This window comes from Artibeus jamaicensis, unplaced genomic scaffold (genome assembly GCF_021234435.1).
Source record: "Artibeus jamaicensis isolate MK-2021 breed Jamaican fruit bat unplaced genomic scaffold, CSHL_Jam_final scaffold_916, whole genome shotgun sequence".
Lineage (NCBI taxonomy): Eukaryota > Metazoa > Chordata > Mammalia > Chiroptera > Phyllostomidae > Artibeus > Artibeus jamaicensis.
The window spans coordinates 29,744,422-29,759,339 of NW_026522059.1; the positions used below are offsets into that span (position 1 = coordinate 29,744,422).

The 14,918-nt window shown below is 38.1% G+C and overlaps 1 protein-coding gene across 3 annotated transcripts in view; it reads right to left on the reverse strand.

The window, feature by feature from the left end:
• The window catches only part of CPQ (carboxypeptidase Q), a 438,881-nt gene that overhangs the window by 42,926 nt on the left and 381,037 nt on the right, over positions 1 to 14,918 (reverse strand). Inside the window, exon 8 of one of the 3 annotated variants that reach the window (XM_053661099.1) lies at positions 131 to 203. The exons of the other annotated variants lie outside the window; for them this stretch is intronic. Coding sequence (XP_053517074.1) covers positions 131 to 203 — 73 coding nt within the window. The remainder of the gene's footprint in view (positions 1 to 130; positions 204 to 14,918) is intronic. 3 annotated transcript variants of the gene reach the window in all.

The following is a 14,918-nucleotide window of genomic DNA, read 5'->3' on the forward strand; positions in this document are numbered from 1 at the left end:
TTTCAAACGTGACGTGTATACAAGTCGTTTCAAGAGGAGGCCACATTCATTCGTCTGATAGCTCCTGAGCTCCTACTAAGAGCCAGCTACCTAGCTAGGCAGTGGGCAAGCAATGGTGGGCATAACTTACAGCTGTCTGCTCCCATGGAATTTCATGGAACTTTCCTGTCTCGTAGGGTACATCTCTACTGAAATGAGGTTGACTGGAAAACAAAAGATCACATCTGAAACTGCTTGGGACTCCACAGAGGAGGCTCCTCAAGTTCCTGATTTTTCTGTAATGAAGATTGTGCATGTGAGCAAGTGAGAGAATGGTACAGGCTGTTTCACACTGGGCGTGGTACAGAGACTGGGAAGGAGCACTCCTACTTACTCTGAAGTATCAGTTATGCACAACGGACCATCATTTAATGATCAAAGAGTTTACAAAAATCATAACCATCTTTATAGTCAGGATTTACTAAGTATTTTCTATGTGCCATGGACTTATTATTATCCTCGTTTTACAGATTAGTAAACTTAGGCTTAAAGGTTATGATAATGATTATAAGCAAAAAAGTCTGGTAAGAGGATCTGTAGACTTCACCTTGTGATAATTCATTCCTTCATCTTTTTTATTTTTAAGTTAAATGTATATTTATTCTGTATCTTGTTATCTTAACATTGTGGGTTATAAATTTTTATTGACTTTATTGGGGTGACACTGGTTAATAAAATTATATAGGTTTCAGGTGTGCATTTCTATGATACATCATCTGTATATTGTATTGTATGTTCCCCTCCCAAAATAAAGTCTCCTTCCATCACCATTTATCCCCCCTTCATTCTCTTCTAATCCTTGCACCCCCTTTCTCTCTGGTAATCACCGTACTGTTATCTGTGTTGATGAGGTTTTTTAAAAAGTTTAATCCCTTCACCTTTTCACCCATCCCCCCAACTCCTCTCCCCTCTAACAGCTGTCAGTCTGTTTTCTGTATCTACAAGTCTATTTCTATTTTATATTTTGTTCACTAGATTCTACATATAAGTAAAATTACGTGGTATCTGTCTTTCTCTGACTGGCTTATTTCCACAGCACAATACTCTCCACGTCCATCTATGCTGTTGCAAAAGGTAAGGTTTCCTTCTTTTTATGGCTGAGTAGTATTCTGCTGTGTAAATATACCACAGCTTTGAAGTCCACAGCCGTGGACAGTCTTGGGCTCATGGAGTGGAAGGAAAGGGTAATTCCATAAATCTGCTATCCTCAGATGACCCATGCCAACACCACCACCCACTTTCTCTTTCCAGGGAACTTCTCACATGAAGCTTTGCCCTTTGAAGTTCCTTCTGTTAGATTTCATAATAAAATGTCTGACTTGTATATTTCCAAAATTATATCCTTCCATTGCTTCTAATTCAAACTCACATGCTTGGTGTCAGACATCTAATCCCACTCTGCTGAGGGTGAGCCCCACCCTGCCTGTGGTCAGAAGGCTCCTCTCCCTCCTAACTTTCAGGATTGCTTCTCTCTGTAGAGAAGTGCCTCATTCCATTGGAAGTGGTTTTTTTTCACAGAAATCAGGCTAGGGAAAGAACTTTTCTAGTCAAACCACCACCTAATGTTTAAATCATTTTGTAAGATTTCTAACACAGGGTTGTTTGGCCTTCTCTTGAATACTTCTATTGACAGGAGACTCAAGACTTCCCCCCTGAAGTATGAGAGTAATACTCTCATTCAGCATGACTCACATTCATAAAATGAACTGAGGGGAAAGTTTTAAGTAGAAGACTCTGATAGTTGTACCAAGCCCCTGCCCTTGAGGAGGCCCAACTAGGGGAGCTAGCATATGCACAACAAGAGCTAAAAAATGAGATCCAAAGTTCCGCAATAGCTCAGGGGACAGCAAGGTCAATTCCAATTGCTATGCCCAATTGGACCAAGACAACCCGTACATTACCATAGGATCTCATAGTAATGCATCACCATGGCAAAGAGCTAGATAATAGTAAGTACTAACATTGCTTATGAGACAAAATGATTAGCTTCTTTATATACCTAATTTACATACTATAAATTATACCCATTTTAAGTGCACACAGGTCAAGTTTTGATAAATGTAAACACATGTGTAGGTAGAATGTTTTCATCACTCCTGAAAGGTTCTCTCGTACTGTATTTAGTTCATCCTTTCCGCCTTTAGCCTCAGGCAAGCAGAGATTTGCTTCCTGTGACTGTAGATTAGATTTGCCTTTCCTAGAATTCCACATGAATGGATGTACACAGTATGTAGTGCTTTGTGTTTGGCTTCTTTTATTGCAGCACAATGATTTTGGAAATCATACATACTTCTGCATTATTAGTTCTTCTTTTTAAATTTTATTGAGTGTGTGGCCATGTCTTGACTTTAATTTGCATTTCCATGATGACTAATAATGTTAAACACTTTTCATGTAATTATTAGGCTTTCATGTATTTTCTTTGTGAATGTTGCATTTGTTAAAATGATTTTCTCATTTTTATTAACTTATAGGTCACTTGTCAGATATGTGTATAATGTATATTTTTCTCATCTGTGACTTAGCTTTCAGTTTTTAACAATGTCTTCCAAAGAGCAGACACTTTAAATTTTGATGAAGTCCAATTTATCAATATTTTGTTTATGGTTACTTTTTTTGTAATCTAAAAAATTTTTTGCCTAACCAGAGATCAAAGATTTTTTCTTATATGTTCTTCTAGAATTATTGTAGTTTTAGATTTTACATTTAGGTTTATGATCTATTTTGACTGCATTTTTGTGTATGGTGTGAGGTAAGGATTAAAATTGATTCTTTCCACTTAAAAATACCTTTTTCTTTCATTACTATTGATCTTAAAGACAATCATTTCTTTATAAAAGAACCTTGCACTTTTGTAAAAATTATGTGACCATATATGTATAGATCTATTTTTGATTCTCTACTCTGTTCTGTTGATCTTTTTTTAAATTGTTATACCAATATGCCATACTGCTTTGATTGTTATAGATAAGACATTTTACAATCAGATAGAGTAAGTCCTCCACTTTTTCCTTCTTTTTCCAAATGGTTCTGAATATTCTAGGCCCACTGCATTTCTACATAGAGTGTAGAATCAGCTTATCATTTTACGCAATAAACTTTTCTGGACTTTCTAAAAATTGCAGTTGGATAGATAGACACTATGTATTCATTTTTTCCAGCATATATAGCTTACATGTATTGTATTTTGTTAAATTTATTCCTGAGTATTTAATGTTCTTTGTTGCTATTTTTTATATTTTATTTTCTGGTTGTTGTTAATATATAGAAATACAATCAATTTTTGTATATTATTACCCTGCTAAATTTGCTTTAGTGCTAGCAGCATATTTTTTGTAACCTTTTAGGATTTTCTATGTACATAATTCATGTCATTTATTCATAACAATAGTTTTACTTCTTCATTCCTAACCTATCTTTTGATGTTTTTCCTTGCCCAGTTGTACTAGGTGGAACTTGCAGTATGATGTTGAACAGAAGTTGTGGGAATGGGGATGCTTGCCTGACTCCACATCTTAGAAGGAAAGCATTCACGCTCATCATTAAGTATTATGTTGGCTGCGGGTTTTTCACAGCTGCCTCTTGTAAGATTGAGGAAGCTCCCTACTATTCCTAATTTACCAAGAGCATTTATTTATTTATTTATTATTTATAGTATGAACAGATACTGAATTTTTTCAATGCTTTTTGTGCATCTCCTGAAATTGTTAGAGTTTTCTCTGTCATTTCATTAGTAAATTGTATTATTTTATTTTGAAATATTAAACCAACCTTAAATTTCTAAGATAAATACAAATTAGACATACTATATTATACTTTCTACACATGGCTGTATTAGACTTGTTCATATTTTGTTAAAGATCTTATATCAATATTCATTAAGGATATTGGTCTGTAGTTTTCTTATGTTTATCTGGTTTTTGTTTTGGTGTTTATATCGGCCTCATAAAATAAGCAGGAACTATTTCTCTTCTCCTTTTTATAAAAAAAAGTATGTGTCATATTGGTATTATTTATCCCTTAAATGTTTGATAAAATAAATTAGATAACCTCCTGGCCTTTGAGTTTTCATTGAATATAGGTTTAAATTTATGAATTAAATTCATTTGATTAATAGGGATATTTAGGTCTTTTAATCTCTTCTTTTTTTTCTTTTGCTTTAATTTTATTGTTGTTCAAGTTCGGTTGTCTGCATTTCCCCCCTCTACTCCCCCACAATCCAGTCATCCCCACCTCCCTCCCCTGATTCCACTCTCCTTGGTTTGTCCATGTGTCATTTATAGATGTTCCTGAAATCCCTTCCCTCCTTTTCCCCCCATTATCCCCTCCCACCTCCCCTCTGGGTACTGTCAGATTGTATTTAATTTCAATGTCTCTGGTTATATTTTGCTTGCTTTAAACACCATTTCCTTGTTAGGAAATTATATTTTCTGTAGAAAACCATGGAATATATATATATATATATATATATATATATATATATATATATATATTGAGCATATATATTCTTTTTTATTTTATTTAATTGTTGTCCAAGTACAGTTTTCTTTCTTTTACTCCCATCCCAGGCCCCCCCAGTGCTCCCCACCTCCCTCCCATTTCAAGCCCCCTTAGTTTTTAGTTTCTTCTTGAATAAACATTGGTAATTTGTGTCTTTTAAGGAATTTGTGTCATCTAAGTTGTCAAATTTATTGGCATATGTCTGTTTATAATAGTCCCTTATTACCCTATTAATGACATGACCCATAGTGATGTGCCCCATTCACTCCTGATATTGAAAATTTGCATCATCTTTTTTCTTGATCAATCTACTAGAAGTTTATCAAGTTTATAGATTTTTTTTGATAAATCCAGTTTTAAGATTCATTGATTTTTCTCTATGGTTTGTTGTTTTCTATTTCATTGATTTCTACTCTTTCTTATTTCCTTCCTTCAACTTAGTGAATTTATTCCCTTTTTTTAGGTTATTACTGTGGATGTTAGATCATTGATTTTAGAACTTATTTTCTAATATAAAAGCATTTGAAACTCTTAAATTTCATCTAAGCACTACTTTAGCTTCATCCCATTTTGATATGTTATGATTTTATTATAAAAAAGATTCAAAATAATGTGTAATTTTCTCTTGATTTCTTCTTTGATCTATGTGTGCTGTTTAATTTTCATATATTTGGGGATTTTCTAAATATCTTTTTACTTTTGACTTATTTAGTTTCATGGTGGTCAGCAAACATTTTTCATAAGAGTTCAACCCTTTTAAATTCATTGAGATGGTTTTTATGGCAAAGCTCACACGGTCATGGTGAATGTTCCACAGGGAGAAAAAAGAATGGCCATTCTGCTGTTGTTGAATGCAGTATTCTCTATCGATTGGATCAAGCTGGTTAATAGCATTATTTGAGTCTTCCATATTCGTACTGATTTCTTATCTACTTGTTTTACCAATTGTTGGAACTGAGTGTTAAAATCTCCAAACCCAACTTTGAATTTGTCTGTTCTTTCAGTTTTTTCAGTTTATTTCTTCGTGAATTTTTGAAGCTCTGTAATTGAGTCTACTCACATTTAAGATTTCTGTGTTATTGACAAATAGACATTTCATCATTCTAAATGTCACTTATTCTTTATAACAATATTCTTTATTTTGATGCCTACTTGTACAAATAGTATAATTACTATAGTCTTCACGCGTTTATAATTTACTGTATATCTTTTATCCATCCATTTACTTTTAACCTATTGTGTCTTTCTATTTAAAGTGTGTTTTCTACAAACATCTTGTTTTTTTTTAATTTGACAACCTCTGTCTTCTAATTGGAGGGTTTAGTCCCTTTATAGTTAATGCAACTATTGAGACACCTGTGTTTCAGTCTCTCATCTTGCCATTTGTTCTGTACTTGTTTCTTTTATTCTTTGTTCTGTTCCTTCTTTCTTCCTCTTATATAATTGAGTTTTTAAAAGTCACTTTTATCTTGTCTTTTGGCTTATTAGTTGTACCTCTTTTTTTGGGGTGGGTTGCTCTTGCATTTCCAACATGCATTTTAACTCACTATAATCTTATAATCTTTATATAATTATACAACTTAATCTTATAAGTATATATTTCTTCCATCCTGTCCTTTGTACCATTGCTTCCATATATTTTACTTCCTCATATTTATAAACTCCACAGCATGTTATTATTTTGCTTTAAACAGTCAATTATCTTTTAAAGATATTTAAAGACAACAAAAAGAACTTTTCTACTTACTTATCAATTTACACATTCTTCTCTTTTGTGCAGATAGAAATTTTTATCTGGTATCATTTTATTTCAGTTTTATAAACTTCCTCTAATATTTCTTGTAGGACGGGTCTTCTGGAAAAAAATTTGCTCACCAAATTTTGTCTAAACATTTTTAAATTTCATCCTCATTTTCGAAGGATATTATTTCTAATTATAGAATTCTAGGTTGGCAGGTTTTTGAGTGCTTCAAAGATGTCATTCATTGTCTTCTCTGAGAAATTACATTTCCCCCCAAATACAGTGATTATTTTTATCATTTTCCTTTTTATGTAATGTGTTTCCCTTCTCAGAAATTTCAAACATATTTCTTTATTGCTAGTTTTCATCAAGTTGATTATAATAATTATCTTGTTGTTTATCCTGCTTGGGTTTAATTGGACTTCTTGGATGTGTGAGTTTGTAATTATTACATTTGGAAAATTTTAGCTATCAACCCATCAGTTGTTTTCTTCAGTCATTACTCTGCCATTTTATGGGACTTTATTTGTGCACATATTTGTCTACTTGATACTGTTCCATAGGAACTGAGACACTTCATTGTCATCAGTCTTTTTGTTCCTCTGTCTTCAGTTTGTTAAATCCTTGAATATATTTATAATAGCTTTTACATTTTATCATCATTATCATTCCTGGGCTGTTTCTCTTGACCGAATATTCTCCTTGTTATAGGTCCCATTTTCTTGCTGCTTCTCCCATCTAATAATTTTTTTATTGGATTGTAGGCCTTGTAAATTTTACACTGTTGTCTAGATTTTCTTGTCCTCCTTTAAAAGCTGTTGAATGCTGTTTTTGCAGTTAGGGATGTGCTTGACCCTTTCAAGGCTTTAGGTTTTGCTAAGACGAGTCTAGAGTTTTCTTGATTTTAGGGTTAGTTGAGCCCTGCAATTAAAGTGAGGACCTCCTGTGTGGTCTCTATTGAATATATCCGAATACACCACGTATGCCAGTTTGTTCCATTCTGGCTGATCAGAATTCAAACTTTTCTTAGCCATATGGACCCTGTTCAGCCTCTAGCTCCCTGATGGCTGGCCTCTGCTGAGTCTTAAGGAATTTTACGCTATCCATGCTCAGCTTAGTTTGCCGAAAAATACTGGAGGGGCCCTCTTATACAGATGTCTGGAGCTCTTTTTCTGTGTAACTCCTTCCTCTCTATTACTCTATCCTGTAAAACATAGCTGCCTTAGACTCCCTGAACTCTATTCTCTGTCTCTATAACTGAGAGAGCATACTGAGCTGTATTTGGGTTTCCCCCCTCCCTGCACCAAGGCCTGAAATATGCCTCTGGACAGAAAACTGGGGCTATCAGAGGGGTTATCTTTTGTTTTCTTTATCTCAGGGATCACAGCCTTCACCTTCCTGTTGTCCAGTGGATGAGTTAGTTGTTTGATATATTTTATCTTGCTTTCTAGTTTTTTTTAATGAAAAAAGACAAATTTAATAATAATTTCTCTTTCATGGTCTGATGTAGATATTCTTAGCAACATCGAGATGATTAAAAATATGTCATATGGTGCTTTTGCTCTTATATCCCAGTACCTGACAGTTGTTTTACTTGTCAATATAGCACAGTAGTTAATAGTACAAATTACAGAGCCAACATCACTGAATTTAAATCTTGACTCTGCATGCATCAGCTTGTAGCATGGGGAAGGATATTTTACTTCTCTGCACCTTAATTTTCCCATTTATAACATAGGAATGATCATAATTACATCTGGCTTTTAGGTTTGTTTGAGCTTCAATGAGCTAATGAGTTAGAATGCTCTTAGTATATAATAATGTTCAATATGGTAACTATTGTGAATATGACTATGTCTCCTCATCAAAAGGCCAGATAGCTTATTCCCATATGACTGGTCCTTCATTTTTTAACTTAATCTTTATGTATTTTATCCTTCATTTTTTGAAATCTCATGCAGATAATCAGAGTTAGTCAATGGAATCACATAATACTGTGTCATTACTGTTATATTAAAGAATCATGCATCCCATCTTCCCCAGTCAATCATAAGTAACAAATAACATTAGGCTCCAAGCCTGAGAACAAAAGACCTTGACAAAAGCCACATCTTAAGATCTAAGGGGATTGATGTTAAGTGCACCCTCCTCTTCACCTCCCCATCCAGGTTGGCAACGAAAAGGCATATGCGCATTGCATTTCTAACAATGAGGTTTTATTGGAACTACACTAGTGGCAATAGATCAGTAAAAAAAAAACATGGCAGTGAATCTGCTTGTAAAATGAAGACTCTTTTTATAGAGCAAATGATTGCCCACTAATTTATCTGTGCCATAAATCTGGAGTTTTATATGCAGGGTCTGTAAATGGGCTGCACACGGGCCAATGTTACTTTCAGAGAATGGTCTGGGCCTCTTTAGACAGCCACTTTCAAACATAAAAGGGCTGCTCCTTTAGGAGGATCCTCCCCGGAGCTCTGAGGGAGTTCTTGGGAACAGGAGGTCCCGATATTTACATATGTTAGGCGAAGGTTTGTTAATTGCTGGTGTATGTGCTTAACCAGCCTGGATATCAGTCATGCAACCAAGAATCAAATAAGGACTAAAGTTTTAACATAAACAAATACCTTTGGTATTTGCTCTGCAAACCAGACTATATGCTACCACTACTGTTCTGTCTTGGGAGTAGCCCTCCCTCGTGTTTCTGAGGACCCCTCTCTCGGTCCTGGATTAAAATGGCCAGCTGTCAGGTGACCCTAGCCGAGATGTTGGCATATCTGAAGTTCTCGTCTAGTAAATGTTTAATTATAGTCCTCAGAGGATAAGGGATAAAGAGGCAATTAAACTCACTATCCTGACTGGATACTGTGATTAAATTAGATTCTGGTGCCGTTACTTTAGCTTTTGATGCAGTGCCCCAGTGCAGGGGTCTGTACGCTATCACAGATCTAAGTAACCCCCCACTGAGGTACATGAGAGAACTAATATCACAGAATAATAACACATCAGTTATCATTTCTGAATCATCTAACAGCATCCACCTCATGCATAATAATTTGAATTTAAACTATTTTTCTTCAGAAAAGATTAATGCTTTTATTTAGTTATGCATCTTGACACTATTTCTGGGAGGAGACAGAGGCTGGATTTGTATGCTTCTCCTATTAGAGTTTGAGAACCAGAGAACCACAGAGAGTAAATAATTTGCTTGAGATCATACAGGATGACACAGAACCTAAGCAAATCCTGGACCCTGAACACCAATATTGCGGTCTTTCTGCTAGATCAGGGTCGGCAAAGTATTCTGTGAAAGGCTAGAGACTAACGATTTCAGATCTGGCCGGCCATCCAGCCTCTGCTGCAACACAATGTTCAACTCTGCTGTTGCAGCATGAAAGCAATCAGCAAGTGTAAATGTAAGTGAGTGAGCATGGCTGGTTCTGATGAATTTATGATGACTTTCTCTCTCTCTCTTCCTGGCTTTCTATTTTATATATGAGGAAACCGAGACGGTATCTCTCTGGTGCACAGCCACGCAGCTGTCAATGAAGTGTGAAGGCCGACTGCAGCATGAGTCTCCTGACTCCCGGGATTTCCCCACTGCTGACTGTCCTTCCTATGGAGAATTCTTTTTTTTAAGATTTTATTTATTTTTTTTCTTTAGAGGGGAAGGGAAGGAGAGAAATATCAATGTATGGTTGCCTCTCATGAGTCCCCTGCTGGGAACCGGCCTGCAACCCAGGCATGTGCCCTGACTGGGAATCAAACCTCAATCCTTTGGTTCACAAGCCCGTGCTCAATCCATTGAGCTACACCAGCCAGGGCCTATGGGGAATTCTTACCCACACTTCCATTTTCAGAGGAGGAAATGCTAGGACCTGGGGAGTTGGAATGACCTGTCTGGGGTCAATGAGCTCGTAGTGACTGAGCCAGAACTAGAACCATCATCTGTTGGCTTCCAGGCTGGTCATCTACGCCTTCACATTACTGTGAACACGTTCTAGGAAAAAGGGTGTAATGAGATGGTATGAGAGTATGCCCACTGGACTTCATTCTTTAAACTTCCTGAAATGGTACCATTTTATAAATCATCTCTTTGATGTACCCAATAGTATCCAGATACAGAATAATGTTTTTGATTCACTTCACTATATAACTTTCAAATTTTAACCTGGATTATATTGTGGTATTTTTTTGTTTATTTTCACTCTTTAATGCAGTCTGACACCCTCAGTCATAGCAGTAATTATCTCCTCTGATCCAGAGATTGTGTGCATCAGAAGGAAAATAAATTGATAAAGAGGACTCTTTGGTTTGAAGTAGAGCTTTGAAATGAGTGGGTAGAAATGGAATTAGCCTGAGCTCTGGGGTCTCTCCTAGTTCTGTGCGAACATAGCACATGACAGGGTGACCAACTGTCCAGGTTTGCCCGAGACTGAGGGTTTACCTGGAATGCTGGACATTCAGAGCTAATACCAGAAAAGTCCCAGGCACACCAGGATGAGTTGGTCACCCTGAGTGCTGAATAATGTGTGTTGGGTGCATTGACCACTAGCCATAACTCTGCATGCCTGGAGGTAATGGTCCTCACCTGGGACAGGGACTAGGGACTGGGGACAAGCACAGCAGGGCTGTCCAGCTTCTTAGCAACATGAGCTCAGGAGAGCCTTACGATTTTGTGAAAAACCAAACTAAACTATATTAAAACATCATGTGTATAGATGAAAGAATAGTCCATTGACAAATATAAATAAATCTGGCTTTTTATTGCTACATTTCCCACTCATTGGTAAAAATAGTGGGATCTATCATTGAACCCAAGAAACATGTAAACAATGAGGACTTTTAGCTTCAACTATAACAAAAGGCTCAAAATTGAAAACTCTCCCCCAGCTACTGGTGACTATCAATTCCTAGAGCCAGCACAGGATCACAGGAAGCCCAGGAGGCGAGGCCAAGTTCCCAGACTCTGGAGGAGGCCCCAGGCCAAATGACCACCTTCCTGAGATTTCTCTTAGGCCTCCTCTCATTTCTCCCTTCCTCTGACAACTCTGGTTCCCTAAATTCGGCTGGCTGAGAAGATCTGCTCTGGCTTTCCCAGGCTCCGGGGAAGGAGTTTCTGGTGCTTCCATTAGAGCCCAAGCTGCTCAAAGGTTCCTTTGTTGCTAATAGAGTTAAGGTTCCTGCCAAGGGGCATGGCCTCCACCACAGGTGTCAGCTACTCTCCCTGCCCTGCAGAATGTTAAGAGTAAATACTGGAAGGATTCGCACAGTCCAGCAATGGAACGGTGGCTAACACACTAGCCAGAGTTAAAAACCGCAAATGACTAAAAACTTTAGAAAGAGCAACGTGAAGTGTTTTCAGGCTTTTTCCTATAGAAACACTTACCACTGAAAGCCTTATTCTGATTTTCAGTTCCATCTGGTGACTGTTTATTTAAGACCTTGGTTAGAAAATTCAGTTTAAATATGCATCAGTGAATTCACTTGCCATTACTGGCTGGCCAGACCCAGTAATGTGTCTGGCTGGCTCTTATTTCAGCGTCTTAATTAGGACATACAGCAGCCTCCCTGACTGTCAGCCCGTCCTAAGGAATTCAGACACCTAACTTCATTAGGGATTGCTTCCATGTCCTCCCAGGCCACCAATAACCTGCGGTTCTCTAGTCCTGAGGTCTCTGACTTTTTCTCTCTCTATAATTCTTACTTTGGGCTTCACTTTTTATATTTCCTTCATTGAGTCCATTATTCAAGTGGGTACCATTTCTCGTCCCCATGTTCACCTTCTGCTTCTCCCTTGACCCCTTTTCCCTTTCCAATTAATTTCTTGTCAACCTCACCCACTTTTCTTTGTTATTTTACTCTCATTTCAGCTGTCCTTGCCTTTATTGCCTAATTTCTATTCCTCTTTTGCAATGAGTTCCTTGTTTTTCACTCGGAATTTCTTTCGGCATTTAAAAAAGCCAATTATCGCCATGTTGCTTAACTTCTAGTAAATTTGATTTTAAAAGTGGAAACTCCATTTCCTTAGTGTGCTGTGGCAGAGAGGTAGAGGCATAAATTAACTAGAGCTGGCGGAAATGGGGAACAGAAAGCCGGTCTGGAGCTCTGTGCCAGAATGAATATGAAGCAGGTGGCGAAGGGTAGGAACACATACCTATATCCAGCTCAGCACACACTGTACTCATGAAATACACACAGCCTATCCATGCCCAGACAAAAATCAATTTCTCCTCACTGAATGCCAAATAATTAGGCTGTAGAAGTCGGGTACCGATCACTACTCAAAGAGAACAAATTCAAAAATGGGGCAGAGCTTTCTGAAATTGCTATGATGTCTAGTTCCCGAAACAAAGAGTATCTGAGTCAGCCGAGGATGTTCCTACAGGGTGACTGATGTCTGCGCGCTGGTCAGAGTGCTCTGGAGTGTTCTCCAGGTCCCCAAACACCCTGCTAACAGAAAATCTGAGCAACGCAGGCCCACTAGTGAGAGCGAAACTGCTTCAGGTTGAAAGCTTTCAATAGTTTCTCTGAGTTTTCAGCAGACTCACACCTGCCAAAATAGCTTTTGATTACAAAACACAACAGTTGGGCAGTGCAGGTAACAATCATTATCTTGGTAATTAGATTCTGTTCTGCACTGTATACTCAGGACCCTGGGCTTTTGTGCAAAGAGAGGATGCACGGGAGGATCTTTGGAGTACTGGGTCTCCTCTAGCGGGCAGGTTGCTAATAAGCTCTTCCTGAAACAATGAGAAGGCAGATTGCCTCCCCTTTCATATCTCCTGCCTCTCCTTTCTGGTTCAGCAAATTTTGGTTGTGTGGCAGAATGGAAAAGAAGGAGAAAGCTGCAAACAACAGGGGGCATGGAAACCATCTAGGAAGAAATCCAATTCTTGTCTCGTGCTCTGTGCATTTCCAAATGGTAATGCTACACTCATTAAACTGCCCATTAAGCAAACAATCCAGGGAAACAAGATGGTGTTTGGGAGTTCAGGAGAGAGGGGAGGAAGGAAGTCAGAGAGAGGAAACAAGAGGAGTGTGTCGTTTCGAAAAGAGACTATAAGATGTTCAACCAGGGAAAGAGAATGCCTGCACACATTTATTGAGGAATGAAGGAGCACATCATTTCAGTGCTGACAGCTGCAATAACATCTCCATTGCAGCTACACACAGATCTGCTGGTGTCTAACGAGACAGCAGAGAGTCCTGGTAATGGTGTGACTTCCACGTAGTGGGCTTAATCCATTGAGAGGAGGTGCGACCCTAAAACACTTGATTATATTGATTTGATGTGAAGAAATACTATCACATCTATGAGAGTAAACATGGTCACTTAACGGTAAAAGCAGGGACACAGAAAGGGGAGAAGAAAAAACACCGACTGCCTACTGTATGCCAGGCACTTCCACAGATGTTTCATTTAACCCCTAAAACACATTCGTGTGAGGGGTATTATCAGGCTTTGTTCACAGATGAGGGAAAAAGGCTCAAGAAGATCCATGAATAGTCTAAGTTCATACAGCTGCTCCACAAATCCCACATGGCTCCCACCCTGTCATGATGCCACATGAGAACACAGTCTAGTCTTGGTACCTTCAAGAAAGAAAAGTAACACGGATCACCAACCATCTGACAGCTACTTGGAAACATACTCTCGCATTCTTCATCCCCTATAATTCCAGCTCCGCCAGCAGGCAGATGACTTGACGGACAGATAGGATGAGCCCCCTTCCAAGGGCAATTCAAATCTCCACCACTGCAGTTACACAAATCTGGTGCTTGGGCTTGGGAGTATTATGAAGTCCCCAGCACTTGGCACCCCTCCTGAAAGGGGAAATCTCATTAGAAAACCAGAGGAAAGGAAACGAACGGGTAGGAACCCAAGAGAGATTTCTTGGCTGTACGTGCACTGCCTTCGTAATGGGTGCTTCTGCTGAAGCCGAGCAATGCAGACAGCTTGGGCCCAGTGCTAGAGGACAGGTTGGATTTTCAACAATTTCGAAAACAATAGCACAGGATGTGTTTTTTCAGTGTCTTTAGCAGCCTGGGTGAGAAACCACTAGATACATGGTTTTCCTGGAAATTTCAGCTTCAGAAGATGGTTATAGCGAACATCTATTGAGCATTTGCCTGTTGGGTGCTATGTACTGTTCTACGTACTTCGCATGTCTTATTAAATTGCAGGAGAATCTTGAGGTGGATGTGCTTATCTTCACTCCTGGTGGAGGAATAAGTAATTAGTCCAAGGCAACCCTCAGCTGGGAATGGACTGTTCTAGGACCTGCTTCTACGACATGGAACTGGATTTGTGAATCCTTTTGCAAATTGGGGATTAAGCCCACCATTAAAACACTTTGTATTTATCAATCAGATATAGTGCCTATATTCTCCCATTATTTGCTTTATTTCCCATAACTGCTTCTCACCACAGGTTACATTTATTCACATCTTCCCCTCATTCTAAAATACTTTAAAGATCTGTTTATATTTACCTATCTTGACAAACAATTCTTTTACCCCATACTCCTCTCTAGCTACTACTCTTTCTATTTCCTCCCCTTAGACCCAAACCTCTTGAGTGAGTTTCCCTTCTTGCCAACTTTATTTCCTCATTTTCCATTCAGCTTTCAATCTG